General features: G+C 40.0%; 2 protein-coding genes across 2 annotated transcripts; one reads left to right on the top strand and one right to left on the bottom strand.

The window, feature by feature from the left end:
- Positions 1–81: 81 nt before the first annotated feature.
- Positions 82–20,032, bottom strand: LOC134748753 (general transcription and DNA repair factor IIH helicase subunit XPD). Its single transcript, XM_063683528.1, has 20 exons — positions 19,899–20,032; positions 19,724–19,823; positions 19,532–19,629; positions 18,480–18,636; positions 16,025–16,127; positions 15,412–15,542; positions 9,534–9,754; positions 8,897–9,030; positions 8,431–8,547; positions 7,538–7,778; positions 6,977–7,044; positions 6,108–6,211; positions 5,349–5,447; positions 5,026–5,113; positions 3,748–3,839; positions 3,299–3,349; positions 2,608–2,733; positions 1,595–1,665; positions 788–926; positions 82–371 (listed from the first exon to the last, which is right to left on the bottom strand). Exons 1-20 carry the CDS (start codon positions 19,901–19,903, stop codon positions 234–236), a joined length of 2,283 nt encoding a protein of 760 aa, XP_063539598.1. The 5' UTR covers positions 19,904–20,032; the 3' UTR covers positions 82–233.
- LOC134749104 (D-aspartate oxidase) lies at positions 20,031–27,391 on the top strand. The gene is made up of 8 exons (XM_063684007.1): positions 20,031–20,050; positions 21,835–21,978; positions 22,723–22,923; positions 23,802–24,027; positions 24,145–24,209; positions 24,859–24,976; positions 26,566–26,674; positions 27,222–27,391. Exons 1-8 carry the CDS (start codon positions 20,031–20,033, stop codon positions 27,323–27,325), a joined length of 987 nt encoding a protein of 328 aa, XP_063540077.1. The 3' UTR covers positions 27,326–27,391.
- Positions 27,392–27,929: the final 538 nt, after the last annotated feature.

Raw genomic sequence — 27,929 nt, 5'->3', positions numbered from 1 at the left:
GACTCTCATAAAACATGCAGGAATCTTGTTAAAAATAAAAAAATGTTTATCGTGTAACTTATATGTAATTTTATTCATTAACAAATTTCTTAATAATAACATCAACACATTCACAACGTTGACTGACATAATCTCTTTCAAGTAGACCACGTCGTAGAACTGTAAAATGGTCACTATTTTTCAGTGATTGAGACCACATTGTGTCGTATAGTTTTCATACGTAGGCGACAAAATTAGTGCAATATGACCTGCTGCTCTATCTTATCTTGCTGTTCCCGTGACTGAAGCTGCTGCAGCGTTAGTAGCGACACGCCGAGCTGGTCCTCGCGCGTAAACGGCTGCGCCATCTGACGTAGCCACCGCTTGCATATCTAAAACAAAAGTCAGTTTAACCCGGGTACAGTCACGTCTAAAAACATCGATACGAACAGTGCCAAAAATATGTATACACTTCCTTAACATGGGCAATAAGGTCGTGTATACAAATTTTTAGACGTGACGTACTCAAGGGAGGGTTGCAATTTGGTGCCGTGACCAGGATGACAGGGTTGTGGATTGTGCCGTTCTAAATTACATTCCGTTTACTACCTATAGGAATTATTCTTCACTACTGAGAAACTACTACACAACACTAGTTACGGGAGAAATGTATGATAGAAAAGTTAATCGATCACAGCCCAAAATGTGGGATTTTTTAAATTTTACCGACGTGTAGTCAGGATGCACGAAATTTTACAATATAAGACGCTGATAATTTTCAGAATTGCGTTGTCAGAGTTTTACGAACCTGCACTGCCTCTTCAGTGCTCAAGTTGCACAGTGAGTCTTTGAGATGCTCCTGTATCCAGCGCGGCAATTTAGTTCGTTTGTCGGCGCGACTGAATCGCTTGTCGGCGAACACCATGATGCCGTAGTCAGTCTTACCGCTGCCGACAGAAAAGGTTTACGTTAACTAATATGTACTTAAGAGGATAGGGGACTATCGATTCTCCATACAAACGTAGTCTTCATTTCCTCCCTGGATATTGACATTATGGAAAATATTTTTACACAATTTGATGTATTTTAATCATAGCTATGCCCGACCGTTTGATTTTTTTCTCTATTTTTACTTTATTATAAGAGTAAGAGGCTTTTAGAATTTTGTATGAAACCTGTTTTACGCTCGTAACTCTTATAATAATTAAAAAGATCAAACGGTCGGACAAAGCTATAATTAAAATACATCAAATTGTGTAAAAATATTTTCAATAATGTTAATATCCAGAGAGGAAAATGGGGAATACGATACGTTTGTATGGAAAACCGTTTTCGAGGCTGTCTTCCCCTTTCGTCTTAAACGTTGAGCTATGTTTTAATATCTCTGATGATATTAACCCTGCTTGTGTGCTAATTTTGTACCTATTAAAATGAAAGATCGGTTGGGCAAATGGGGCAATCGAGCTGTCATTCATTAAGGTATATCAGAGATAAAAAAAAAAGTTTGCATAGAGTTGGACTAATGTAATAAAAACAGTTATTCGCATGTAACAAAGACAAATGGATACGTAGAAGAGCAAGTGCTGTCATTGATTATTTGTAGGATGAAACTTACCGAAGGGCTCTGCCGACGCACTGCGCCGCGTGCCTCATCGCGTCAAACGTTAGGAAATCGTTTTCTCGGATCTGAAACATGGAGTATGTTTGTCTGTATCAATTTTATCATGTATTTTTCACATTTTTCATGTCAATTCAAATTCACGTGAATAAGTTTGAATATGTTTTCCGAAATATTTGTCTCACTGCACTTCGAGAATTTTTGTTTTGCCCTATGACTATACTGGTACTGGTAGAGAATACCGTGAGGTATTAAGTCTGACATTTGTACTTATTTTTATTGTGCAATTAAGTTAAAAAAATAAAGTTCAGTATGCGGCTCTGCGTGAACAGGTATGGGATGCCGAACATGAGCACGGCCCGAGGTGGTCGACACCTGACACCTGCCACAAGTACCTGGAACTGGTCGCGCAGGTACTCGAGGTGCGCCTTCAGTTTCCGGCTCTGCGTGTACACGTACGGGATGCCGAACATGAGCACGGCCCGAGGTGGTCGACACCTGGCACCTGCCATAAGTACCTGGAACTGGTCGCGCAGGTACTCGAGGCGCGCCTTCAGTATCCGGCTCTGCGTGTACACGTACGGGATGCCGAACATGAGCACGGCCCGAGGTGGTCGACACCTGACACCTGCCACAAGTACCTGGAACTGGTCGCGCAGGTACTCGAGGTGCGCCTTCAGTTTCCGGCTCTGCGTGTACACGTACGGGATGCCGAACATGAGCACGGCCCGAGGTGGTCGACACCTGGCACCTGCCATAAGTACCTGGAACTGGTCGCGCAGGTACTCGAGGCGCGCCTTCAGTATCCGGCTCTGCGTGTACACGTACGGGATGCCGAACATGAGCACGGCCCGAGGTGGTCGACACCTGACACCTGCCACAAGTACCTGGAACTGGTCGCGCAGGTACTCGAGGTGCGCCTTCAGTTTCCGGCTCTGCGTGTACACGTACGGGATGCCGAACATGAGCACGGCCCGAGGTGGTCGACACCTGGCACCTGCCATAAGTACCTGGAACTGGTCGCGCAGGTACTCGAGGCGCGCCTTCAGTATCCGGCTCTGCGTGTACACGTACGGGATGCCGAACATGAGCACGGCGCGCCCGAGGTGATGGTCGAAGTCCACGCCTTCTGATACCTGAAATACAAGACTTATTCTTTTCTATCTTCTTCTTTTTCGGGTGCCGTCAGCTATCGCCATTTGGCAATCGTCATAAGGTTCAGATGAACCTTCGACACAGCAGCTCTGTAAATTGACCGTGTGCTTTTTTGGATCCATTGGTGCAGATTTCTAAGCCACAATATTCTTCCTCCGATACTTCTTTTACCGTGAATCTTCCTTCTACATTTTCTATAGATAATACTGGCTACTCTGACTGATAGATAATGCTTTGAATAATGAATGTTTGCTATTGAGAACTGCTAGAAAAGTGAAAATCGCTTTCTTCGTTTATATATCCTGACAAATACGATTTAGGTATTCGTAAATCATGAGAACAGGCTATTGCTGAACGAGTGAGTCTCATCTTCGGCCTTGCCTTCCGCCAAGGTGGCCTAGCCAAAGGTTTGCAGAAAACGAAACGCTATTGTCTCTATCACTCTTCCATATTTATGCGACAGAGACAGATAGCGTTTTGTTTCTCTGCTAACGATATTCATCTTGGCTATTTGTCCTTTTGAATTAAAAATATATGTATCGTTACCTTGCCTCGCGCCACGGACAGCAGCACGGCCCCTCGGCCGCTCTCGCACGCCTGCACACAACTATACATTATCCATCTGACAATCATTATACAGCTGAAATCAAATATTGAGTCAGCTCAGGCAACAAATCGACTCAAATAGACTGAATGGAATACATAAATGTCAATGCAGTGTACCGAATTTTTAGGACTTAGGCAATTTAGTTGTGCGTCGACACCACAGAAAACAAACAAGTGCGAGTCGGACTCGCGCACGAAGGGTTCCGTACCATTACGCAAAAAAAAAACACGTTTGTTGTATGGGAGCCCCACTTAAATATTTACTTTATTCTGTTTTTAGTATTTGTTGTTATAGCGGCAACAGAACAGAAATACATCATACTTAACGTTGTCAACTTTACAGTGAAAGACAGTGAAGTATTGTTTGTTGTGAAATCGGTTAAGATTACCTTTATATAATTGACGAGTGCAAAGCTAGTTTCCGCCGAGTCTTGTGTTTCGATAAAAAGCAGCTTGTGCCTTTGTAAATTCGCCACAACTCCTGTAAGTTTAAAAAGGCTTAAAACTAATACCTCGGCCACATACTCGAGGAGTGGAATGGGAAACATCGAGGGAAGTAGGCAGAGACGTAGTGTGGCCGCGCTACTCGTCATCGGCTGCCATACTGCCCTGCATACTTCCCATACCACTGCACCTAATAAGGTGCATCTTGCAGAATGTATCTGGTATAGTGAAATATTTGAGAATCAACGCTACAAGCGTGGAGAGGTGGAAATAAGTTTTTTGACAAAAAAATCATTTTTGATACAAGTAAGTATACGTAAATGTTCTTTATTGTGCACCATCAAGTTAAAAAATACACAGAAAGCGAAATACAAAGCTTAAGACTAGGTAACAACAGGCGGTCTACAAGCTTTAATCACTGCCTTTTCTTTCAACAAGCAACTTATACTTATAATCATCGAGGAAATTATAACAAAACCAAACACAATTAAGCCTGGTTTACATTTGCACGCTGCGCTGCATCAGACAAATGTGCACACAATCATATTAAGTAAATGTATGAAACAGATATGCGTCACGACACAACACAACACGACACGACAGACAAATGTGAACCGGGCTTTAGATTGTGTTGTTTCGTCACAGAGTTCCTATGGCCGCCTCCTGTGACCATCATCAGATAAGCTCGATGGTACCATAATATTGCATTGTCACCCAACTTACATGTGTATGTGAAGTTACAGCTGAATTGAATAATGGGTGTGGGTGTAAGTTAGCTTGCAAGATTTGACCCGAACATGCATCAATTGTAAGTTAAATTAAAGCTTGCAATGCTTGCAGTATTGCTTGCAAATTATGCTGATATTGTACAAAGTAGTACGCTTTAACATAGTATACCTTGCCAACTAGGGAACAAATCAAGTTATTTATGAAATATTTCTTGATTTGTTTTTTAAGTAGTGACACTACTATATATAAATTATAAACTGAAATAGGAGGTGCAAGCACACACTGCTCGCCCTTAACAGTTGGTCAAAGGCGCTTTTCAATAAAGATAGAATACACCAGAGAATTTGGGACGGGTACCGCCGTGGCCGGGTGGTCTAGTAGTCAGGGCGTTAGCCGCGTAAGCTGAAAACGCGGGTTCGATTCCCGCCTCGGCCACCGGTGGACTTGGTCACTTTTTCTTTAGTGTAGGATATCTATTTCAGTTTATAGTATACCTTGGTCATACCAGGCGCCAACTACGCTCTCCAGATAATGGTACGAAGTGAAGAAACAGACCACTCCGTCCGGCACGTTTGCTGCTATCTGTGGCACATAAGGGCCGATTTTTTTAATTTATCGTTTTTTTCGTTCGTTTTGGATGAAATTTAGCTGGTTTGAAAAGCTCTGCTGAATGTAAATATGCAACTTAAAGTAATTCAAAGGTGAAGCTAATCTGCATATGGATAGTGTGGAAGGAGGCATATGTGTACAACAGTAGGACTTATATAAGCTTCCGATGATTATGATTAATAATAATTGCATGCTCTTAACCCCTCACCTCTACTAGTAGTTGCCCGTAGTTTCTAATTACTGCAACGTCTTCCCGCGTCTCGTATTTTGACGATATCGTCACCTGGTCGCTGCCTTTTGAAACTATCTGGAAAAAATAATTTTTGGTAGTATGGAAAAAATAACAAACGTCCTAAAACGATTTTAGGCCCCATTTGCAGCCTTGCCTACACCTGAAGGATGATTCCGATTCAGATTTTTATTTATAAAACATAATATTTTACATGTTAAATTAGATACACAAATTATTCATTCACCGAATGTGTAGGTAAGCAAATAATTTATAGGCATTTAACATGTACATGGGTATATAGAGTAGAGCGATAAAGTTGATAATTGATAAACATTTTATGGCGCCTTTTTTATGAACCCCCTTCGAATTGAAACGATAGTGGACAACTGCTTCTCAATAGAAACAGTCCCCATTTTCCTCCCTGGACGTAATGGAAAATATTTTTACAATAATTGTACATTCGTTAAACTATGCCCGTTCGTTTAACTTTATTTTTATTTTTTATTGTTATAAGAGTTAGGAGCGAAAAACAAATTCCATACAAATTTTCAAAAGCTCCTAATTCTTATAATAATTAAAAAATCGAAAAAAGTCAAAAGAATGCATAGCTGTGGTTAATATACATCAAATTGCGTGAAAATATATTGCTATCCAAAGAGGAAAATGAGGACTACGTTTGTCTGGTGAAGCGGTGGCATGACTTTGCCCCTTTCGTATTAAAAACGTAATACTAACCATAGGCAGTATGCAGGGCCGCGCCAGCGTCATGGTGAAGGAGCTCATGACGACCGGGTTGAAGTCCAGGATCTTCGGGTACATGTCTAATGGCGACAGCGTACCTACACAAACACGACTGTATTAGCTTTCTAATCGAAAATACAGCGAGTACAATTAATCTTAGGTGGGAAGTTCACTTGGCTTCCAAAGATTTCAAAAGTAAAGGTAGGCTCATATAATAGGGGATATTACTGCAATGTTGTGACACCAGAGTGCAGGACTAGCCTTTTTAGTAAACCATAGAGTAACTTATACATACTGTACCTTTAACAGGTTTTTGATAATAAAATATGACATTGATGCATCAAGGCGGTTTGTTTACAGAGGACCTACCGGGAAACGCGAATCCGAAATTTCGCTATCTGCCTCTTTATCGCTCGAATATGCAAGTGACAGAAATAACGAAATTTCCATTTTCTTGTTTTGCGATAGACCCTCAGATTGTGGTAGTGGCGCCCTGGCGCCCCCTACGCAGAGTTTCGCGTAATATTCCCTATTCCGACCGAACACTCGTTTTGTGTCAAATCGCATTGTGCGCACGAATGCCACAACGCGATTGGTTGATGAGTTGTGCAGGCACTTCACGATTGGCTCGCATTCGTCGCACAACACGATTTGACAACAATGTTCTGGCCCCACTCGTAGTGCTTGTAAGGCCCGTCTTTACGCAGTAATTTATAAGTCAATACCGGCTTTATCACTTTAGTTTGCTATGCTGAGGAGAAATTCAGGATTATATTGCCCGCCGGTCTCGCTCATACATCTAAATATAAGTAAATCTAGCTAAAATAGTTTGTTCAATAAAAATACAGTCTTCCTAGTAGTACCTGAGGTTATGATGACTGTTTGGAATCTGGCGAACACCGGCCTCATGGCTATTGACGAGTCCATACACCTGTAACAAATATAACTGTACCTGTAATATACCATTTTTTATGCTACTACTTTTGATAAATTATACTGTAAAGTGCAAACAGGACTAGACAACCGGCTTTCAAAAGCTTCGCCTTTTTTAGAGCAAAAATAATTACTTAATTAAATAAAAATTGTAAGCGACACCAGGGAAGCCAGCTGCGCTACCTGACCTATGACATTACAGCTCTCCAAAGGGCCTCTACGTGTTGTATCTATATTCCCACACAAGCCTATCAAAAGACCGGGATTTAAAGGCCCGTGAAATCCAAGATGGAGAAACAAAATATTGTTTGCCACTAACAAATATTATGACAACGGAAAGATTAGAAAATTTGTTCGCGCTCAACGTCACATGGCGATCCTGCCAATAGTCTATCATGAGTCTAAAATAGTATGTCATTACTTGTTCTCGTGATTTTCAAAGTTTATATATGTATCTGCTCAATTAAAAACCGTATTAAAATGACACTTACGAGAAATGCAGTATAGGGTTTGACACAGTAGGCGTTTTATCGTCAAAAGGCTCAATGATGACAACGAAGCCCTTCGTGTACGTGGACACTAAGGTAGCCAGATGTGCCACCAGGGTCAGCGCACCCAGTTGCCCCGGGTCCGGGATCTCTAACGTACGCATGAGAGAAGAGAGTCGAGATGCGCAGAAGCGGAGAGGTTTTCGCTCGATGCAAACGCGGGCAGCCACATCTTTCAGGAAACCTGGTAAATATGAATTGATATTGAAACTAAACTAAAATAAGACTAAATAAATCTAAAAAAGGCCCCTGCAGGTACTAGGCAGTACCGAAGATGCTGGCAGCATCTCCTCGCTGGATAGTTAAAACTAATACGCTGAGCGAGGAAGCTGCCAGCTCCTCGGTCTCCTGTGGCGTCTCTGAGTCTTTTCGACAGTCTTTTCTTTAAAATAAGATCAGAATTTCGTGCAACTCTGAGGATATTACTGCAATGTTCTGCCACCAGAGTGCAGCACTAGCCTTTTTAGTAAACCATAAAGTAAAATATACCGGGAAACGCGAATCCGAAATTTCGCTATCTGCCAATTTATCGCTTGAATATGCAAGAGTGACAGAGATGTTAGATAACGAAATTTCGATTTTCTTGTTTCGCGATAGACCCTCAGATTTGTGGTAGTGGCGCCTCCTACGCAGTTTCGCGTAATATTCCCTATTAGGGTGGTCTACATGGGACGAGCCAACTTAGAGAGGAGTATAAATTATACTACTTAAACTAGGACTCATCTACCTTTTACTAAAAATCACTTGGCAACTTTTTTACCAACCGCCTGAGAAAAGTGGTAGAACAAATTGAGCCTTATGCTTAATGTTATAGAGTCGTCGTTAGCTAAATGTACCTGCAGGAGACTCCTGGACGACGTGCTGGATCCGTAGCCGAGTCTTCAGATATTCTATAAACCGCTTCAGGAAACCTAGGAAGTGCTCTGCATTGCGTATGTTGCCGGGTACTACCTCTGTGAAAAAATATGTTGATACATTAGTTACTATAAATAAAAAATCGGGCAAGTGCGAGTAGGACTCGCGCATGAAGGGTTCCGTACCATTACGCAAAAAACGGCAAAAATCACGTTTGTTGTATGGGCGATGTTGTATATTTTTTTTAATTCTATTTTTAGTATTTGTTGTTATAGATAGGAACAGAAATACATCACCTGTGAAAATTTCAACTGTCTAGTTATCACGGTTCCTGAGATACAGCCTGGTGACAGACAGACAGACGGACACACGGACAGTGGAATCTTAGTAATAGGGTAACATTTTAAAAATAATCCCGGGGCAAACGAGAGGTTAAGGATGTCTCACCATTGAGCACCTCATCGGGTAAGATGGGGTTTCCTAAGATGGCGTCGGCGTCTCGCAGCTCGGCCGCTTCGCGTAGTCCGCTCACCATCTGTTCGTATTCCTCCGTCAAGCGCGCTGCGTCCTCTTCGCGGATGCTGTACAATACATTTTAGAAGACTACTACGCCTGTTCTTAGGGAATTAATTTCAAAAAATCACGTCGTACAGCTCTAGCCTCCAACCCACAAGTCTAAGACAAGACAAATATAATTTTGATTTATCTCTGGACTCTGGGCGGCTAGAGGCTTGATTAGAAAATACATGTTCCTTTCAAAATCCTACCTTCAATGGTTTAGTAGAATGTATTTCAGAAGGTATCTAATTGACGGTGCGTTTTCCCATATTTATAATTTAAATATGTAAAACTTATGTTAGTTGAAACTAAGAGTGGAAAATGATCCATTGCACCAGAATATATTGGCGCACAACTTGTTAACACTTCGGGACCCTTTCAAAAATACCTTGAAGTTTTTTAAGTTGTATTGACTACTTATCCATAGCACCTTATGTACGATAACTTTTTCTTTTGAAATAAATATATCCATAGAGCACGCGGGTATGTAACCAGGGACAAGAAAAGTGTTTTGTTATATACTTACTGTGCCACAGCTTTCTCTAAGTTCTGTAGCGCTGTGACACTCTTGTCTATCGTCCGACGTGTGATCTTCACGCTCAGCGAGTCGATACACACGTTATCGATATTATGAGCCTCGTCGAACACCACCACGGCTTCTTTATTCAGCTCTTTGGAGACCACTTCCGCGATCTTCGGGTCGAGGAGGTAGTGGTATGAGTATACTACGATTTCGGCGTGAATTATCTGTGAAAATATAATAAGATATTTGTTAGTATAAACAACATATTTATCTGCTGCATGGGCCTTGTCTTTACATTAAGGTTTACGATGATACTTTTATAAATAGAAACATTATTTAATTAAGGAACAGGCAAAGGAGTAAATATAAAATAGTGCAAAATATGTTAACTGCAAATTGGCCGGTGAAGTGAATTGCGCATTTTGTCAAAATAAAGTTGTACTTGTCGGAGTATCGCATCCGGTTTCCGGCCGCCGAACGCAAGTATGACATGACCGGTTTGTCAACTTGGACATGGCCGTTGGGGCGCTTCGGGCATTCGATTGTGAGAGCTCGTAGCGAGCGGACGTGTCTGTTCGGTTTACCTCTGTGTATTGTTCCTTTGTCCATTATTGTAAACCAATCATTCAGTAAAAGTGATCAAGTTATTTCTGGTGTTTTCATTATTGCTTGAGGCTACCCATAATGCAGGATCCTGAAGAAAATGAACGCCCACTCAGTCCAGTTCTCAATCCTACCCCGTCATCAGATGTGGGATTCCCTCGAGCACAACAAAGAACTCAGAACAAAGAATCACGTGTCGATGAATATTTATTACGGAAAATATTTGAGCTGCAAAATAACAACGTGTTGAGTCTGATTGAAGCCATAAAACAACCGGCAAGTACGAACAACATCAAACTACCCGAATTTAATCCGGAGAAGCCTGACACCGATGCACGGGCGTGGTGCAACACGGTCGACCTTTGTTTTGGTGAAAAAACACCTCAAGGCGGACCGCTAATACTAGCTATCAGCGGTGCATTAAAGGGGAGCGCCTCGCAATGGCTATCACATGTCTCCTACCCCGGAATGCAGTGGTCGCAGTTTCGAGAATTGTTCATAGCCAGGTACGATAGTGCTGAAACTCCGGCGGCTACCCTCATTAACCTGCAAAGTAGTAAACCAAAGGAGAATGAGTGCCTCTCGGTTTACGCTGCAAGACTGTTGACGTCATTAACCTCAAAATGGCAAAATATGAGTGTAGAAGAGATTGCTGTGTCTACCGTCCTGGCGCATGTAACGCAATTTGATAAGCGCCTGCAACGTATAGCATTTACAACCGAAATCGTCACCAGAGAGATATTGCAACGAGAACTCAAGGCAACTACTTTCATGAAGAGGAAATCAACATCGTCAACTGAGGAAAATCACTCTGAATCAAAACGAAGCAAGCTGGGATCTTCAATAAGGTGCTATAACTGCGGCAAGTTAGGACATCGTGCGCACGAGTGCCGTTTAAAGATAAAGGGAAAGAGGCTGTCGACAGCGCCTTCACCATCGACTGCAACGAGTAATCAACAATCTCAAGTAATCTGCTTTCGCTGTGGCGACACTGGACACTTCGCATCGAAATGTAGTCGGAAATCTGGCACCATTGGTGTCGGCAGCGGTGGCGAAACGCAGCGTGCGGGCTCATCGGGATTGTCGGCCACACATGGGCGCGATCGTCAGGTCAACATATGCAGCGTAAGCAACCCACGTGGTCAACTATCAAACAACGGTAAGTCCTATTCATTTTTTTTCGATAACGGTGCTGAGTGTTCCCTTATAAAAGAAAGTATTGCCAATAATTTCTCGGGAAAACGCGTAAACAATACTGTCAGATTAATGGGGATCGGTCCGAATAGCGTGAATAGTTCATTGCAGATTTTATCTCAAGTGACGATTGGAGATTTCAACATGGAAATTTTATTTCATGTGTTGCCCGATGAACATCTTAACGAGAATATTTTAGTAGGAAGGGAAATTTTGTCACTGGGTTTCAGCGCTAACGTGACGTCAGATAGTGTCGAGTTGTCACGCCTTAAAAACGTCCTTAGCTGTGAAAAGTCGATCCCGAGTGACACGTTGGATTTTACCAACATTGATACTGATGTACCCTCGGAATTTAGACAACAGTTGGAAGATGTTTTGCACGAGTTTTCAGCATCTTTTTCTCAGGGTGTGGCAGCGTCGCGCGTGAATACAGGGCAGTTGGAGATTCGTTTAATAGATCCTGCGAAAACAGTTCAGCGCCGTCCCTATCGTCTCGGTGTTGATGAGAGGCAGGTTGTTCGCGACAAAGTTAATGATCTATTAAAGGCAGGAGTGATAAGGCCTAGCTGTTCTCCGTTTTCTAGTCCAGCGCTGTTGGTTAAAAAGAAAGACGGGTCTGACCGCATGTGCGTCGACTACCGGGAGTTGAACGAGAACACCGTGGCTGATAGGTATCCTCTCCCACTGATTGAAGATCAGGTTGCCAGATTAGGTGGGGCTAAATGGTTTACTTGTTTGGACGCTGTAAGTGGTTATCACCAGATTCCTGTAGAACCCTCATCGGTGGAGAAAACGGCTTTTGTCACACCTGACGGGCAATGGGAGTGGCTCTCGATGCCGTTTGGTTTGAAAAATGCCACATCCGTCTACCAGCGAGCTGTCATGAAGGCTTTAGGAAATTTGGCACATACCTTTGTCGTTGCGTATGTAGATGACCTGTTGATCATAGCATCGGATGTCGAGCAGGGTATAGAGCGACTTCGTCTTGTTTTAGACGTTTTGACCAAAGCAGGCTTCACGTTGAATCTGTCCAAATGTTCGTTCCTGAAACGTCGAGTCGAATACCTAGGTTTTGTTGTTGAGGATGGTAAGGTGATGCCGAACCCCAGCAAAATAGCAGCACTCACTCGACTCCCACCTCCAAGCACTGTTACACAGCTGAGACAATTTATAGGCCTGGCGTCCTACTTCCGGCAATTTATTCCGCAGTTTTCGGAGATCATGGGTCCTTTGTACAAGTTGACAAGTGGGAAAGGTAGTGAAATTGATTGGCAACCCGGTCACGAGCAGATCAGACAACAAGTCATCAGTCTTTTGACTTCACAGCCAGTTTTAAAGATCTTTGATCCTGATCTCCCAATAGAAATTCATACTGATGCTAGTGCGGATGGATATGGGGCTGTGGTCATCCAGAAGGTGGATGGCAAGCAGCATCCAGTCGCGTACTACAGTCGTCGTACGTCTTCCCCTGAATCTAGGTACCACTCCTACGAACTCGAGACACTGGCGGTGGTAAACGCGGTCAAACACTTTAGACATTACTTGCAGGGCCGCAAGTTTACAGTTGTTACTGACTGCAACTCGGTGCAGGCCACTAAGAGTAAGATAGAGCTGTCTCCGCGAGTTCATAGGTGGTGGGCCTATCTCCAGTCATTTGATTTTGACATTCTGTACAGGGAAGGGTGTAGAATGAAACACGTAGATTTTCTATCTCGTAATCCCCAGCCATCTGCCCCCAGCCCCGCATCTTCGAATATGCTTCAGCGCGTGGATCAGAAACGCGTCAACTTAGCTGAACTCTCGGATAACTGGCTTCAGGTGGAGCAAGAGAGAGATCCGGAGATCAGCAAGATATTGTCTGATCTTCAAAATGAAGTGTTATCGGCTGATGATAGAAAGACGTATGAAGTCAGGTCCGGCATTCTTCATCGTAAGATACAGAGAAATGGCAGAAATCGTTGGTTACCTATAGTCCCACGAGCGTTTAGGTGGTCAGTAGTCAACAATGTTCATGAGTCAGTGATGCACTTAGGTTGGGATAAAACCCTAGAAAAGGTTTTTGAGCATTATTGGTTCGACGGCATGTCTAAGTTTGTTCGAAAGTTCGTCGAGAACTGCATTACCTGCAGAATCTCAAAGCCACGTTCGGGTAGAGTTCAGGCCGAGCTACACCCCATCCCTAAAGCAAATACTCCATGGCATACAGTGCACATTGATGCTTCCGGGAAGCTTAGTGGCAAAAATGATGTCAAAGAATATGTGTTCGTGTTGATTGATTCGTTCACGAAATTTGTCTTGCTTCTCCACTCGATGAACATTGATAGTAAGAATAGCATCAAAGCCTTGGAATCATGCATAGCGTTGTTCGGTGCACCTACTCGTGTGGTGGCTGACCAGGGCAGGTGCTTCGCCAGTAAAGAGTTTGCCAGCTATTGTGAAAGTCATAACATACAGCTACACCTTATTGCAACAGGCAGTAGTCGCGCGAATGGCCAGGTTGAGAGGGTGATGAGTACTCTGAAGAGTATGCTAACTGCGGTAGAATCGAGTAGGCATCGTTCTTGGCAAGACGCTCTTGGTGAGGTACAATTGGCAATGAACTCAACTATTAATCGGGTAACAAAAGCTAGCCCCCTGGAGCTAATGATTGGAAAGGTGGCTAGACCGTTGGGGCTAATGACAGTAATTGATGATGATGATAATGATGTTGACCTTGATGCAATAAGGGAACGTGCAGTACAGAACATTCGAAAATCTGCTTTGTATGATAAAACTAGGTTCGATAAGCGTAAAGCTGCTGTAAAACTGTTTGATGTGGGTGACTATGTTCTTTTACAAAACGAGGAAAGAAACCAGACCAAGTTAGACCCTAAATTTAAGGGTCCGTTTAAAATCATAGAAGTTTTGGATAATGACAGATATCGGCTGAAATCTCTGAATTCTAACAGAACATACAAGTACTCACACGATAGAGTGAGGAAGGTACCTAATCATGAGGTTCCTGTGGAATTAGATGATGTAACTGACTCATGTGCATCTAGTGACGATCGCAGCAACGTTTAACACCAAACGGCGTTGTAGCGCCTAAAAGCAGTTTTACTAACGTAAAACGTTGATGTGCTATAAACTAAAATAGGCGTTGATGCGCCTTAGCACTGTATCTTATATTAACGTTGATGCGCTCTATACTGGAGCAGGCGTTGCAGCGCCATACATTAAGACCGTTATTACTAAATTGAACCGTTGGTGCGGTGGCATGTTCATTATCGTTACGTTGGTGCGTTAACGAGATGAGTCGTTGGTGCGACAACTACATGCGTTTCTGGTTACCCTTATTTTCGTCGAAGCGAAAGTAAGATGAGCCGTTGGTGCGGCGCTATTTGGTGTTGATTTAAGATAATCTTATTACAATGGATGTTGAGATTGTAATGATTTGTAATAATGTGTATGGTAATTTAGAATAAAGATTAAATGCGATCATTTGGAGTTGTGAGTTTCAATACACATTGTCACAAGGTCTCAAGTGTGCACGGTCAGAATAACCGAGCGAAGTTACTGTCTTGGTATGGTCTTTACAGGTAACACACACGAGGACGTGTGAGTCATCAGAGATGGCCGTGTCGGAGTATCGCATCCGGTTTCCGGCCGCCGAACGCAAGTATGACATGACCGGTTTGTCAACTTGGACATGGCCGTTGGGGCGCTTCGGGCATTCGATTGTGAGAGCTCGTAGCGAGCGGACGTGTCTGTTCGGTTTACCTCTGTGTATTGTTCCTTTGTCCATTATTGTAAACCAATCATTCAGTAAAAGTGATCAAGTTATTTCTGGTGTTTTCATTATTGCTTGAGGCTACCCATAATGCAGGATCCTGAAGAAAATGAACGCCCACTCAGTCCAGTTCTCAATCCTACCCCGTCATACTTATTATTTATAACAGGCTGACTGTAGGTCTTATTTAACAACTTTCATTATGGGATCAGTCCCGAATGCGGCAAATCATTGAAAAAGACCCCGTATGTCTGTTATCCGAACTTTTTGTTAGCCTCATTGTAATCGACCAATGGTGTTCCCTTGAGTACTTACGGCAAATCGTGACAGGAAGTAGGGGCACCAGTTCCGGTCCGCGCCGTACTGTTTCAGGTCATCCATGGTGTACACTCCATACGGTAGCATGGACTCCTTGCCTTCTCGGTTAAAGCCCTCATAGAACTGGCCTGCCAATACATAGGGTTTAATCTCCTAACACTCTTATTTTTAAATCAATAGTGAAGGAAATAAGGTTTAATTTATTATTAAATATAAAATAAAAACGATAATTTTAAAAAAAACGCAGCTCTCCAGGAAGATTCGCGGCGTGTTGTAAAACGTGCAAATCAGAAGTTTACATAATGGCTATGACTGGTCCGTGTAGCAGAAGCCACAGAAGATGTGAGAATTTTGGTGGGCTGGAAAATTAAAGTTAAGACAGCAAACATGGTAAAGACGTACACTTTCTTGGGCACAAACATTTATACAGTTCCAATTCAAAAGGTTTGAAATTTCATTGAAGTAACCAATACAATAAGCAGGAAATATAAATTGGCCAGTTTTCATCTTCAATACGATATTTTTGGCACTATCTAAATATTCTGTTTTAGTCTTTGACATACATATACAAGACTAATTGATCAAATCTTGCACCAAATCACACACTTACATATAGGTACATCTGGATTCCTCTCATGCCTGTCCCGTATGTAACTGGCAGTGAGAGAGTGACACTTGCCATCTACCAATTTGCCTTCTCTTTCTCTTGACACCTGCAGTGAAATTGGAAGGGTTATTCCGGTAAGAAATTATTGAATATTATTTTTGAAGTCATTTCTACATTCATCCAATTTAAGAGTTGTGGGCTCTTGCCTACATTATTGCAAGTATTATTTTTTATTTATTTTATTTATTTAAGGTTTACCAACAATTGTTGACATCGATACATTAATAATGTACTAAGCTAAAACATGTAAGGAGTGGTGTCACAATTACTTACAGGCAAAGATAGATATAACTCCGTAATAGATGGATACAGTCTAAGGAAAAAACGTGCCTCGAAAATCAAGAAAATTTGATTGTCGTTCAGAGGGCGCTACTAGCTTTGGCCAACTTTCGTATAGATGGCGTTGACGGTTTCGTTTGTTATTTAACAATTTTAACGCATATCAGTGAAAGAACATGGGTCAAAATCATAAAAATTATTAATGCAAATAAAAAAAATCATTTATCCATATCTAAATACATTTTATCGTATTTTTAAAAATATTTATTTTTAGTTTTAAAGTGTGTCGACAGATGGCAGTGAATTTACTGGGGTTACAAAATTTACTATGACAGTACCGCTCTAGTATAAGTTACTCTATGCTTACAGGTAAACACCGCATGAATAACAAATATAAGTAAACAACTATAGATATACCTAAATTTAAACTTATTTTCTAATTATTTATGTTTCTAATAGAGATGTACCGACTAGTCGCCGACTAGTCGGGAAAGCCGACTATCCGGCCACATTTGTAGTCGGCGATTAGTCGGCGACTAGTCGGCCAAAATGGCCGATTAGTCGGCCTATTATTACTTACAGGAAACCATACTAAACAAACCAAATAAAAAGCAAATATTTATTAAATGGTGAATACTCATTTTATTCAAATTAATAAAATTGTACTTTAAACCTATTAATGGTGCATACGAATATTTTTGTTCATATTAATATATTCAACTTATGTGTAGGGAGTAGATAACAAGATAGATTCATTAATTTCCTTAAAGAATAAGACATAGTTCTTTACACAAAAGGATATTAGCAACAAATCTTTTCACTAAAAGATCGTCAGCATCAAATTGAAACAGCAAAAACAACAATTTATGAAGTAAAATATTAAAATATTGTTATTATTTATTATAATTAAAAAATAAATAAATGAACAATGTCACACACAAAAAAGATGTCAATCTAGGGCAAACCTTGGACAGGTATTGTCGAAATATCAAAAAAGTATGTATGTCGTCGCAGTCAGTACAATAACTATTATGTACTTGTATAATATTAATAGTATTACAGTAGGTAGGTAATTTTTATTTGAGGTGTTTTCAATTAAATTCCTAGAAGCCACTAAGATATCAACCTCACAAAACGCGGGTCTCTTAAGGAAAATATATTTTGCTCAAAATGCTTAAATGGCAATTGGCTTTTGGACGGATTTTTTTTTATTCGGTTTGTTGCCGTAATACGTATCACGTTACATATGTATTTCCTTTATTAAATTGTCATTAAATTGCTTGAAATATTAAATAAAATGTACGAAAATTGCACACGGAAAGCTTGAGCGACGCAAGGAGCAAAACAATTATTTTTCAAATGCATCCGAACTTAGACAAAGCTACTGCAGTGATCACCCGAATGTAAATTTTAAAGAGAAATAATGATTTATGGATTTGGCCGACTAGCCGACTAGTCGGCCGACTAATCGGCCATCCGAACGCCGACTAGTCGGCTAGTCGGCCAAATCAATAGTCGGTACATCACTAGTTTCTAATTATTTGTGTTTTAAGAAATATTTTCGGACAGATGTTATAAATTTATTTAGTGGGTCACAGTGCATATCCGCCTTGTCACAGCAACCATTAGCAATTTTACATAACCTGCATATTGGAGAGTTAGTGCCTGAAACTGTTCTTCTAAGCGGAGCGTAAAGAGGGGTGATAGCGTTACGGGGGAAACGAGATGGAGCACAAAAGTTCAACAACGTCAGCAGTTACGGACGATTGATTACTAGAATCCTAAAGATAAATTACACGAGATGTTTATTGTTTACTGAAAGTGTTGGGTATGGAACTTTATTTTTCTTATACTTCTGAAAAAGCTAAGAAAAATGTAACGAATCTTATCAATGTGACTATGATATCCATAAGCTTGAGAGACAGACCAAATTTACACTATCATTTGTTTAGTTATATTTAATTTGTAACAAAACATTTCAACCTGTTTAAATATGTCTGACTATCAAAATTAAATGTCATGTCTTTTTTGCTTTGTAGTAAGCAAAAAAGACATTGTAAACTGTAAATAGAAAATACACGTACATAGAAAATGTAAAAATAAAAACATATATACATGCCTCTGGATGTATGCACAGGTTCTTACGAGAGCTAAGCACAACTCCGACCAGGCTGGGTTTCTCACCCTGCTGCTGCTCGTAGTAGTTTATCAAATTCTTTAACTCTTCTAGCACCTTCTCTATCTCAGGTACTGTACGGGAGCAGTAGATCAACTTTCTGTAAAGTGACATTATATGTTAATTGATTAATATACACACAAAATTAAATCCGTACATATATCCTAGGGTTTGGCTAGGCTTTGTCAAAAAATAATGATAATTTTATAAATATATTCTCTGGAGTTGCAGGCGTACATAGGCTATGGAGACTGCTTATCATCAGGCGGGCCGTATGCTTGTTTGCCACTGATGTAGTATAAAAAAAATATCTCTGAAATAACAAAAAAATATAAGAATCCCAAATCCTGACTCGGCTTTTGACTACCAACCAGAAACTATGGATACACACATTGTATTAAAAACTTAGGAACAAACATTTGTTACATTATATTATACAAAAAAAACATTGGCTCTGTAAGGATTAACACATTCACTGTGACAATTAGCTTAACTACGTAGAGCCAGAAACCTTTTCGCATATCCAAATGTCCGCACCTATCACGGTTCAAACGCACCCACGTACCGAGCAATAGAATTACTAAATAACTTCTTAGCTTCAATCCAAAACGCAGACATATTCGCAGACAAGTGGCCGTCCTTACAAAGTAGTGTCAGGATTTTTTTAAACTCTACCTATGTAACTTTGTAGTATGTATGTTTAATTTAAGTTCCTAGAGATACTCGTAGTTCGAAAAATGTATACATGTTTATGATACTGACTATGTATTAACAGTATAAGTGTCTTGGCGTAGGTCGCTGTAAACTTATACTTGTGTTTGTTTGAATAAAGAACTCATCAATTAACCATAATGTACAGTGTTTTATGGACCCCATACCATAGTTAGACCCTGTGACCTCTAACTGCATAGATTAGCTACAACTTCATAGATGAGTGGACTAGTCTAATTGTGTCCCACAGAAACAGAAGGATCTTTCTACATTTCTAAGCTTACCTTACATGGTGTGGATTCTGAATCATGTATGCAACAATCAAAGACAGCAATGAAATGGTCTTTCCAGTACCTGAAGGCATTTCAAGAAGACCGTGACCCTGTAAATTAAAAATAAATAATAGTAAATATAACCTTAAAATATTATTGATGTGTAAAATTTCTAGGAGTAAAAGTTATTTGAACAGTACTTACTTTTGCATCCAGTGCCCTTTTTAACTCCAGCATATACGCATATTGCTCTGGGTAAATGTAATCGTAAGGGAAATACACCAACAAACCATCAACAGTCAATCTAAAACAAAAATTACAATTTATTACACAACATGACGATAATGAAAAATTAACAGGTATTAATGCAACAGCGTACTTCATTTCAAATGTTAAAATGCTTTATTCAACTGTAAAGAGTTATATTTTTCAATAGTTAAAATTAATAGAAAGATGCGCTTTATGAACCGGGCGGCATTTAGTTTTGGTTTAGTTTGGCTTCAAAGAACAAATGTTAGTGTCAGTGCCGCTGTCAGTGTCAATCATTGTGCGTTCGGATTTTTAACTTTTGTTCAAAGTTGACAATGATTATATATAAAAACCTCTAATATCCAAACGATTTTTTTTTACATTTATTCTTTCCTAATAGTAAGAATATAAATTTTATTCTTTAGTGTGCCGAAAGAGAAGAGCAAAGAGAAGAGTCGTGGAATGTATGGGGCCCAACCCAAAGCCGCTCCAGACTACGCGGCGCGAAGCCGCGATTCGCGCACGAGTGTGGAGGACCCTCAATACATTCCATGACTCTTCTCTTTCCGAACCATAGACATAGTATATACAAGTAGTTATAGACACGCCACCGAGCGACCAGGCGTAAGAGAAAGAATATTCATATAAAATGTGGGCAGCATAGGATTTTTTCTCTTTCACTCTTATAAATTTCGGTATTTCGCCATCGCCTCCTACCTATGATGCCATCCGGTCGATGATAAGGACAAAGCATGGCACTATTTTCTCTTTCCTCTTATAGGAATCGCAATTAGACTATCTTTCTCTATCAAAGAGTGTCAGGCCCGTGTTCCGAACAGACTCTATGCATTACTTACTGTCTGTGCTCTTTAAGTCCGCTCCACACTCGTGCGCGAATCGCGGCGCGAAGCCGCGAACGCGAGTGTGGAGCGGCGTCGTAGATCTGCGAAATCGACTCTACACTCGAGTGAGGAGGGAGCTTTATAACAAAATATATAGTTGGTCAAGCAAATCTTGTCAATACAATACAAGGCGGCAAATTTAAAAAATGTAGGCGCGAAGGGTTGTGCTCCCATAGAAAATTTGAATTTCACTCATTTTCTACCGACAAAGTGGGTTTGCCAAAGTATAGGTAGGTACAGTGGTTAGAAAGAGGGGCAAACTGAGGTTACAGGTAACAGAAGGTCTACCTACAGCGGGAAAAACGAAATTTTGGTTAACATTTTTTGCAGTGGGCCCATAGTCCTATGATACGTAGTATCTTCTAGAAGATTGTGCGCCTACGTAAAATGCGACCGTATCTCATAACATGTATGTGTACTCGTACTCTAAAGTTGCGCCACTTTTGAAATAGGCAATTTTCCCATTGAGTTCACACCAAGTTCACACTGGGGACTACCGGGTAGCAACAAGCCAAATTAATAGCCTACATAAAATAAATACCTACCGGAAATAAAGTTTTTTTTTACATCCTATTTGTTTGGGATTCATTTACATTAAAAAACCGCTAAACAAAGGAATCTCTTGTTAATTAATGGTTAGTTTACTTATCTTTGACCCCAAGATATGAAGTCGTTTACTTAGAGTTAGCGATAAAGTAAGTATTATGTATGCTATTGGAATTCATTCACACTCAGTTGCTTTCACATTGGTCTCAAGAAAGAATCTATTAATTTCATACATCGTAGTTTCTGTTTTTTTTTTTTTGGAGTCATGGTCAAAGTTAGTGTAATAGGCGCGGGAATAAATGGGATAGCTTGTGCACTTCGAATCAAAGAAACATACCCAAATTTTAAGGCAAGTTCATAACCAAAAATAGTAAAGTAATACGCGTAAAGTTAGACCAAGATAAGTCTGCAACGATTTTATTTACACGTATAATTTCATAGGAATTTGACGTTTAAAATAACGCACTGCGTGTGCTATCAAAATCATTGCAGACTTATCTTAGTCCAACTTCTACCAACGGACACTATACCGATAAAAATATACTTAGTGAGATAATATTATTTTAGACATAGATGTAAGTAGTTCCAGTGTAATAACCATCTAACTTCGCGGAAAAGGACGAGTGATTTTTTAGCCAATATTCCGGTTTTTTTCCAGGTGGTTGTGTTTTCAGAAGAGTTCAGTCCAGACACGACTGGGGATGGATCTGGAGGTCTATGGTATCCTTATTGCTGTGGGAATACTCCAGGGCATCTTCTTGAGTGAGCACTTATTTATAGTATAAGCATTCTCTGAGGTGCTTTATGACTTGAAATCGATCGCGTTTTATCTCCAACCTAAAGTTTTTTTTAGTGTAGAATTTATTTCTAACACAATTAAATATGATGCTTCTGGTACATAAGTACGTTATCATCGTCACAAGTGGTAGGCTAGCTGGTAGGTAGGTAAAGCCTGACCAGTAATATATAATCATTGTCAATAGGGCGCTGTTATTTTCATGTATAGGGTGACAGTTCAGTATAGTATAAAAAATAAGTTCCAGTGAAATTCCGCAACATGGCGCGTGATCATATATTCCTGGTCAGGCTTTACCTAGAATTTAAAATATTAAGATTGAATCTCACGAAAATAGGCTTATCACCTTTTGAAATTTAAACAACGAGTACCACAGCTCTTACATAACACGCACGTAAGCACCATCCCGAAAACCACAAACCGTCAATAAGCATCAGTAAGTAAGAACAGAGAAAACTATACTTATTCCTTTCTTTTGGGTACTAGTACTAGTGTAAGACAAAATCAGTATGATTCTCTCTGTCTATGTATGAATTGAGACAGTCCCTGGCCAAACTATATTAAGACTTGATCCATGAGGGCCTACCGCGGAAAACGAAAACCGAAACTCGATCTTGCATATTCGAGCGATAGAGAGGCAGATAAAGAATTTTGATCTTCTATTTTCGTAGTAGCGTCTCTGATCGTTGCGTCTAATACCTGTTTAACAGTAAATGGGGCGGCGAAACTTACAAGTTCCTACACTCCTGCTGGCTCGAAGGTGGTCGCAACGTGACTATCGGGCCGGTCTACTCCCTGAGTAAAGAACATAACAAAGAAACCCTGGCGTGGGCCTCGACAGTCTTCGGATTCCGGTACCTAGAGCCACGGCAGTTGGAGTACCTGAACCGATTGTACTCTGGGGAATACGTGTAAGTATCGTAGAAAAGTAGAATCAAAACAACGAAGTCGTAAAATAACCTTTTTATTTCTTATGCTCATTCAGTGAGACGAAAATTAAAACATTTCGTCCCTCATTAGTGATTCTTAGTAAAGAGTCCACTTCAGATCAAAGTTACCGCCTCACAGTCACCGGGCATAAACTCACTTTAAGGTTGCACTAACGCGAGCGCTTTTACAACGCTTAAAGTCGAAAATCCAACACCGCTTGATAAAAAGCGCCACCGCCATCGTGTGAAGAAATACACATGTTTCCATTTGCGTTATTCAAACGCTTTTTAACACGCGTTGAAAAAGCGCTCGTGAGTATGAGGCCTAAGGGCTCTATGTACGTGTCAAATTGTCTTCGATTTTGATCGTGATTTCGCTTTAATTTATCAGCAGTATTCAGGCAGTATCTCGTTTAACAACTTTTGTCTACCTTATACCCTATACTTCTATTTCACTATGTTGTGTTGATGCCGTCCGTAGAGCTCATTAAAAAACGTTGATAACATAAACAATTTTAATTTTACTTTGGCAACATTATTATTGCGGATAAACCCCTTTTGTCTACGTTTCGTTTCACGAAATAAGTATCAAATACATTAAAATTAAATGTAGAAAAGTAAATTTATTACAAAATGGTTATAAAATCGAAATTGAGGGTTAAATTATTCTATAAAAAAATTAGACTTAGGCTTGACTTAGGCAAAGCCCTTTTTAATTTTGATATTTTGTCAAACGGAGAATTAAGACATGGAGTAGCTATTTCCACCCTTGTTGATGCATGTTGTACGGTAGGTAGGTAAAAAAACTTAAAATCCACTACTATGATGTATATTGTATAGTGTATACCATTCAATTTCAGTTCTGGCCACACGTTCACAACCTTCATCGCCCATACAACCTCTATGCTGTCGTACATGTACTTGCGCTTCGCCCGCGCCGGCGGTGAGCTAAAGCGGGCCAACGTGACTTCCTTACGGGACCCCGTCCTTAAAGACTGCGACGTTGTGGTCAACTGTACTGGCCTTGGAGCGAGAGATTTGGTCCCCGATTCCGGGGTGTTCCCGATTAGGGGACAGGTCATAAGAGTGAGTATTGAACTAGATAATACAATATAAGACAAATTATAATATAAAAATAAAAAATAAAAAAATAAATATGTAGTCATTGATTTTAATTCTTAACTTAATTCTTTTATTTTAAAGGTCGATGCTCCGTGGCAGAACGACACAGTCTTGGACAAAAGCTCTGGACACTACATAATACCTAAGTATGTATGATTTTTTGAGTTTTAAGTCTTTAAACGGTTTTGTTGGTGGACGCAGAGTACGCGACGACCCCACAGAATTGGGGATGGCTGTCATAATACACACGAACAATTTAAGAACTGTGTTGTTGTATCTTTCACGTTTTGATACTAGAAATTACATCAAGCAAAGGTACGGGCTTTGGTCTACATTATATCGGGACGAGATGAGTTTTAGACAGACACAGAGGTGGTTTAGAAAGAGGAAGTCTCTAGGGTATGACACTGGTATACTCTATCTATTCAAAAATATGATAAATTTGTAAACTGCTTGAAAAAATTTTTAACGAGTATATAATTGTTTTTATTCTATACAAGAATATTTTGATTGTAATAAATACCATAAATAGACATATAAGTAATACATAGCTTAGGTAGGTATAACTTTTGTGTAATGTTATCTCTGTGTTTAATTTACGTATGTATTAGTTTAGAGTAGATAGATAAAATTGCAATATCCTTACAGGGTGTCATGTTGTGATACATTATCGATTAAGAACATCTGTAATTTTACCAATGTGAAAGCAATAAATATATTATATTATATTATGTAGCTATACTGTTCATTAACAATTCATGTATTCAACCAGCTCTTTGTCGGATTGAATTTCAGCACCGAGACGGTGGTGTTAGGCGGCACGCAACAAGTCCACGATTTCAATACGGAAACAGATCCAAAGGATACAGAGTTCATTCTTAACGGATGTTGCTCAAGGATTCCTACAATGAAGGTAATTACGTTTTATTTTAAAGTTAGTGTAAGTAAATGCCTAAGCAGTTCAAATAAAAATGGTACTTTAATCTATCAGCAGTAACTCGCTTGACAACTTTTGTCTCATTCTAACTGTACTTCTATTTCACTATGTTGTGTTGATGTCGTTCGTAGAACTCATTAAGACCAGTCCAGACGGGAACAATTTTTCGCCAATCTGATCCTGGGGGCATGGCAGTGCCCCCGCCAAGTCAAGCAAAACAAAAAGGCACGGCCGTACCATCCTTTTATCGAAGCCATTCAAGCCTTTTTTAATTAAATTATCTGATTAAATTAGGTGGTGCGTGTGTGGATGGCTCTCCGATTTCGACCGCCTAGTATGACCGATATTACCGATAAAAAATGGTTTTGTGGACGCAAGAATACCAATTTGTGTTGTGATGCTTATAGTATCTATTCGCATGTGGGGGATTTTTTTTAATTTAGAGCTTTCAAATATAACCAAAACAGCATCCTGAGTCTAGTGGCAGACAGGCTAGATTGTGCGATAGCTGGACACTGGCATAGTCTGCATGTTAATATTTAAACTTAATTTTAGCGTTGACATTTAAATTTATTTTTGACTGCGCATAATGAATTACTATTAATTTTTAATCTTAATTTTACTATTATTTTTAATCAGAATTTAATCAATCTATTATTATTAGTACCAGTATCCATTATTATGATCAATCTATTAAATTTTAATGTCAAGATTTATTTATTATTAATTTTAACATAATTTTATTTTAATTCTTATTATAATTGTAAGTGTTGTCTTATTGTGTTATGCTTATTATGTATATGGACCAATGTTGTCTGAAATAAATGATAAATAAATTAATAAATAATAAAAACAACTTTAGCAACAATAAAAATTATAATTTTAATTTTACCTTGGTAACATCAGTTACAATGCGAAAACCACCTCTACCCCCAAAACGAAACGGAGCCTCGTTTTAAGGGCTTTCCACACACGTGCGCGAAGCCGCGAACGCGAGTGTGGAGTGACTAATCAGCGAAATCGACTCCACACTCGCGTTCGCGGCTTCGCGCCGCGTAGTCTGGAGCGCGCTTTACGAAAAAAGTATCAATGCCGTTACCAAGTATACTAATATAAGGTACCGTAAAATTGGGTGAGTAGGGGCAAAACTGAAATTCAAACCTCGATAACATTTTATTATTACATATGCAAACTGATTGGTGTATATAATAAGTGTTCAGGGCGTTTGTATTTTAGTTTTTATTTTATTTTGGGTAGTTCCATTTCATAACTTTGACGATAAACAGGAAATCCCACCTCACCCCGTAATTGGGATGAGATGGGTTTTCATACAAAGGTGATTTTGGAAGATTGTTGGATCGATCGATCGATCGTTTTTTTATTATGAGTATTATTATAGCTCCATTTTAGATTGGAATACATTATTTTTGTAGCAGTAGCCTTATAATCCCATCTCCCCCCCCCCTTTCATCCCTTCTCTCCCCATTCATAACCCAACTCTCCCCGCGAACCCTACTTACCCAATTTTACGGTATAATACAAAAAAGGGTGTTTCTATGTTTCAGGCGGCTAAAATAGTAAAACACTGGACAGGTCTGCGACCCGGGCGAGACCAGGTCAGGTTGGACTTAGAAATTGTGGATGGAAGACTAGTCATACACAACTACGGGCACGGTCAGTATCGCTTGTGTTACTAATTAAAACTTATACATCTAACTCCTTTTTCGTCGACAAATTCTTGACGTCTTTCTGCTGTGAGAGAGGGACAGGACAATACATCTCTTTCTGGAGAGGGACAGGAAAAAACAATCAAGTACCTATCCCCGGCCCTCTCAGGAGAAAGTGTGAGACACTGGATGGGATTACGACCGACGAATGGCCTGGGTGCCTAGCCAACGTAACGATTTCGTTAACGCTCCGTGGCGTAGCGTACCTACTAATCTCTCTCTCTATCACTCTTCCATATTAGTGCGACGGAGACAGTTGCGTTTCGTCCGCTACGGAGCGTAAGCGAAGGGTATGTTGGCTACGCACCCTGGTTGGAATGGAATCAGATATGGTCGATAGAAGACTTATGAATTGATGATCATACGTAACTATGGGCAAAGTCAGTATTGTTTGTGTGTCAGCGTATACTACGTGTGGCACTGAACGAAACTATGACCCTGGGTCCAGTAAATTAAAATACAATAAAATACAATTATGAAATGGTTTGTTACAGGTGGGAGTGGCGTCACGTTGTTCTGGGGGTGCGCAAGCAACGTCCTAGATTTGCTTCAGGCAAATTTGAACCAAATACAGATACGCCTAAAGTCAATGTTATAATAAAGGTACCTACAGAAGGCAGTGCTAACCCAGCTGAGATATATTTGTATACATAATGCGTTGTTTTCTTGTATTTACGGTTTTTGTATTTTACCTTAATTGCCAAATTGGTATTTATAAAACAACCAAAGTATCTTTAGAATTTAGATACACATTTATGTAAATAAAATGTGTATGAATCGTACCAATGTTTTTTCAATAGTTACCTCCAATTATAATATAATACCTTGCGATCTGCTTCGATTCTATTTGTTCCAAGGGGGCAAAATTGTTGTTTAATACCTCGTGCTAATATTGATACTTTTAAGTGATGAAAGTCAGCACTCAAACGTCAAATTCACCAGTTAACATATGGAAAACACTCAAAATTTGCCTCATTTGAAGTCAAGGTTACTTTGTCACTCTTGTAGATAATGGAACTATTAATGGAACTTTCTTTTTTCATCAGTTTTTGAAGTATATTACGACTTACGAGCTGGTATGGTGAAAATTATATTTCATCTTTTCGAAGTGTGAAAATACAAAATAAATAAGCGCGCTCCAGACTGCGCGGCACGCGGCCGCGAGCGCGGGTGTGGAGTCGATTTCGCTGATTAGGGAACTG

The sequence above is a fragment of the Cydia strobilella genome, chromosome 17 (genome assembly GCF_947568885.1).
Source record: "Cydia strobilella chromosome 17, ilCydStro3.1, whole genome shotgun sequence".
Classification (NCBI taxonomy): Eukaryota; Metazoa; Arthropoda; class Insecta; order Lepidoptera; family Tortricidae; genus Cydia; species Cydia strobilella.
Note: the sequence above shows the minus strand (reverse complement) of the source record. Positions and strands in the feature narration are given on the sequence as shown.

Excerpts from the sequence above, each read along its gene's own strand:
- LOC134748753 (XM_063683528.1), bottom strand. Across the intron at positions 6,212-6,976 it reads AACAGTCATCATAACCTCAG|GTACGCTGTCGCCATTAGAC; the intron begins GTACTACTAGGA and ends GTGTTTGTGTAG. Across the intron at positions 5,448-6,107 it reads GGCCCTGCATACTGCCTATG|ATAGTTTCAAAAGGCAGCGA; the intron begins GTTAGTATTACG and ends TATTTTTTCCAG.
- LOC134749104 (XM_063684007.1), top strand. The coding sequence starts at position 20,031 with ATGTTAGTGTCAGTGCCGCT. Across the intron at positions 20,051-21,834 it reads ATGTTAGTGTCAGTGCCGCT|GACGAGTGATTTTTTAGCCA; the intron begins GTCAGTGTCAAT and ends TTCGCGGAAAAG. Across the intron at positions 21,979-22,722 it reads ACTCCAGGGCATCTTCTTGA|TAAATGGGGCGGCGAAACTT; the intron begins GTGAGCACTTAT and ends CCTGTTTAACAG.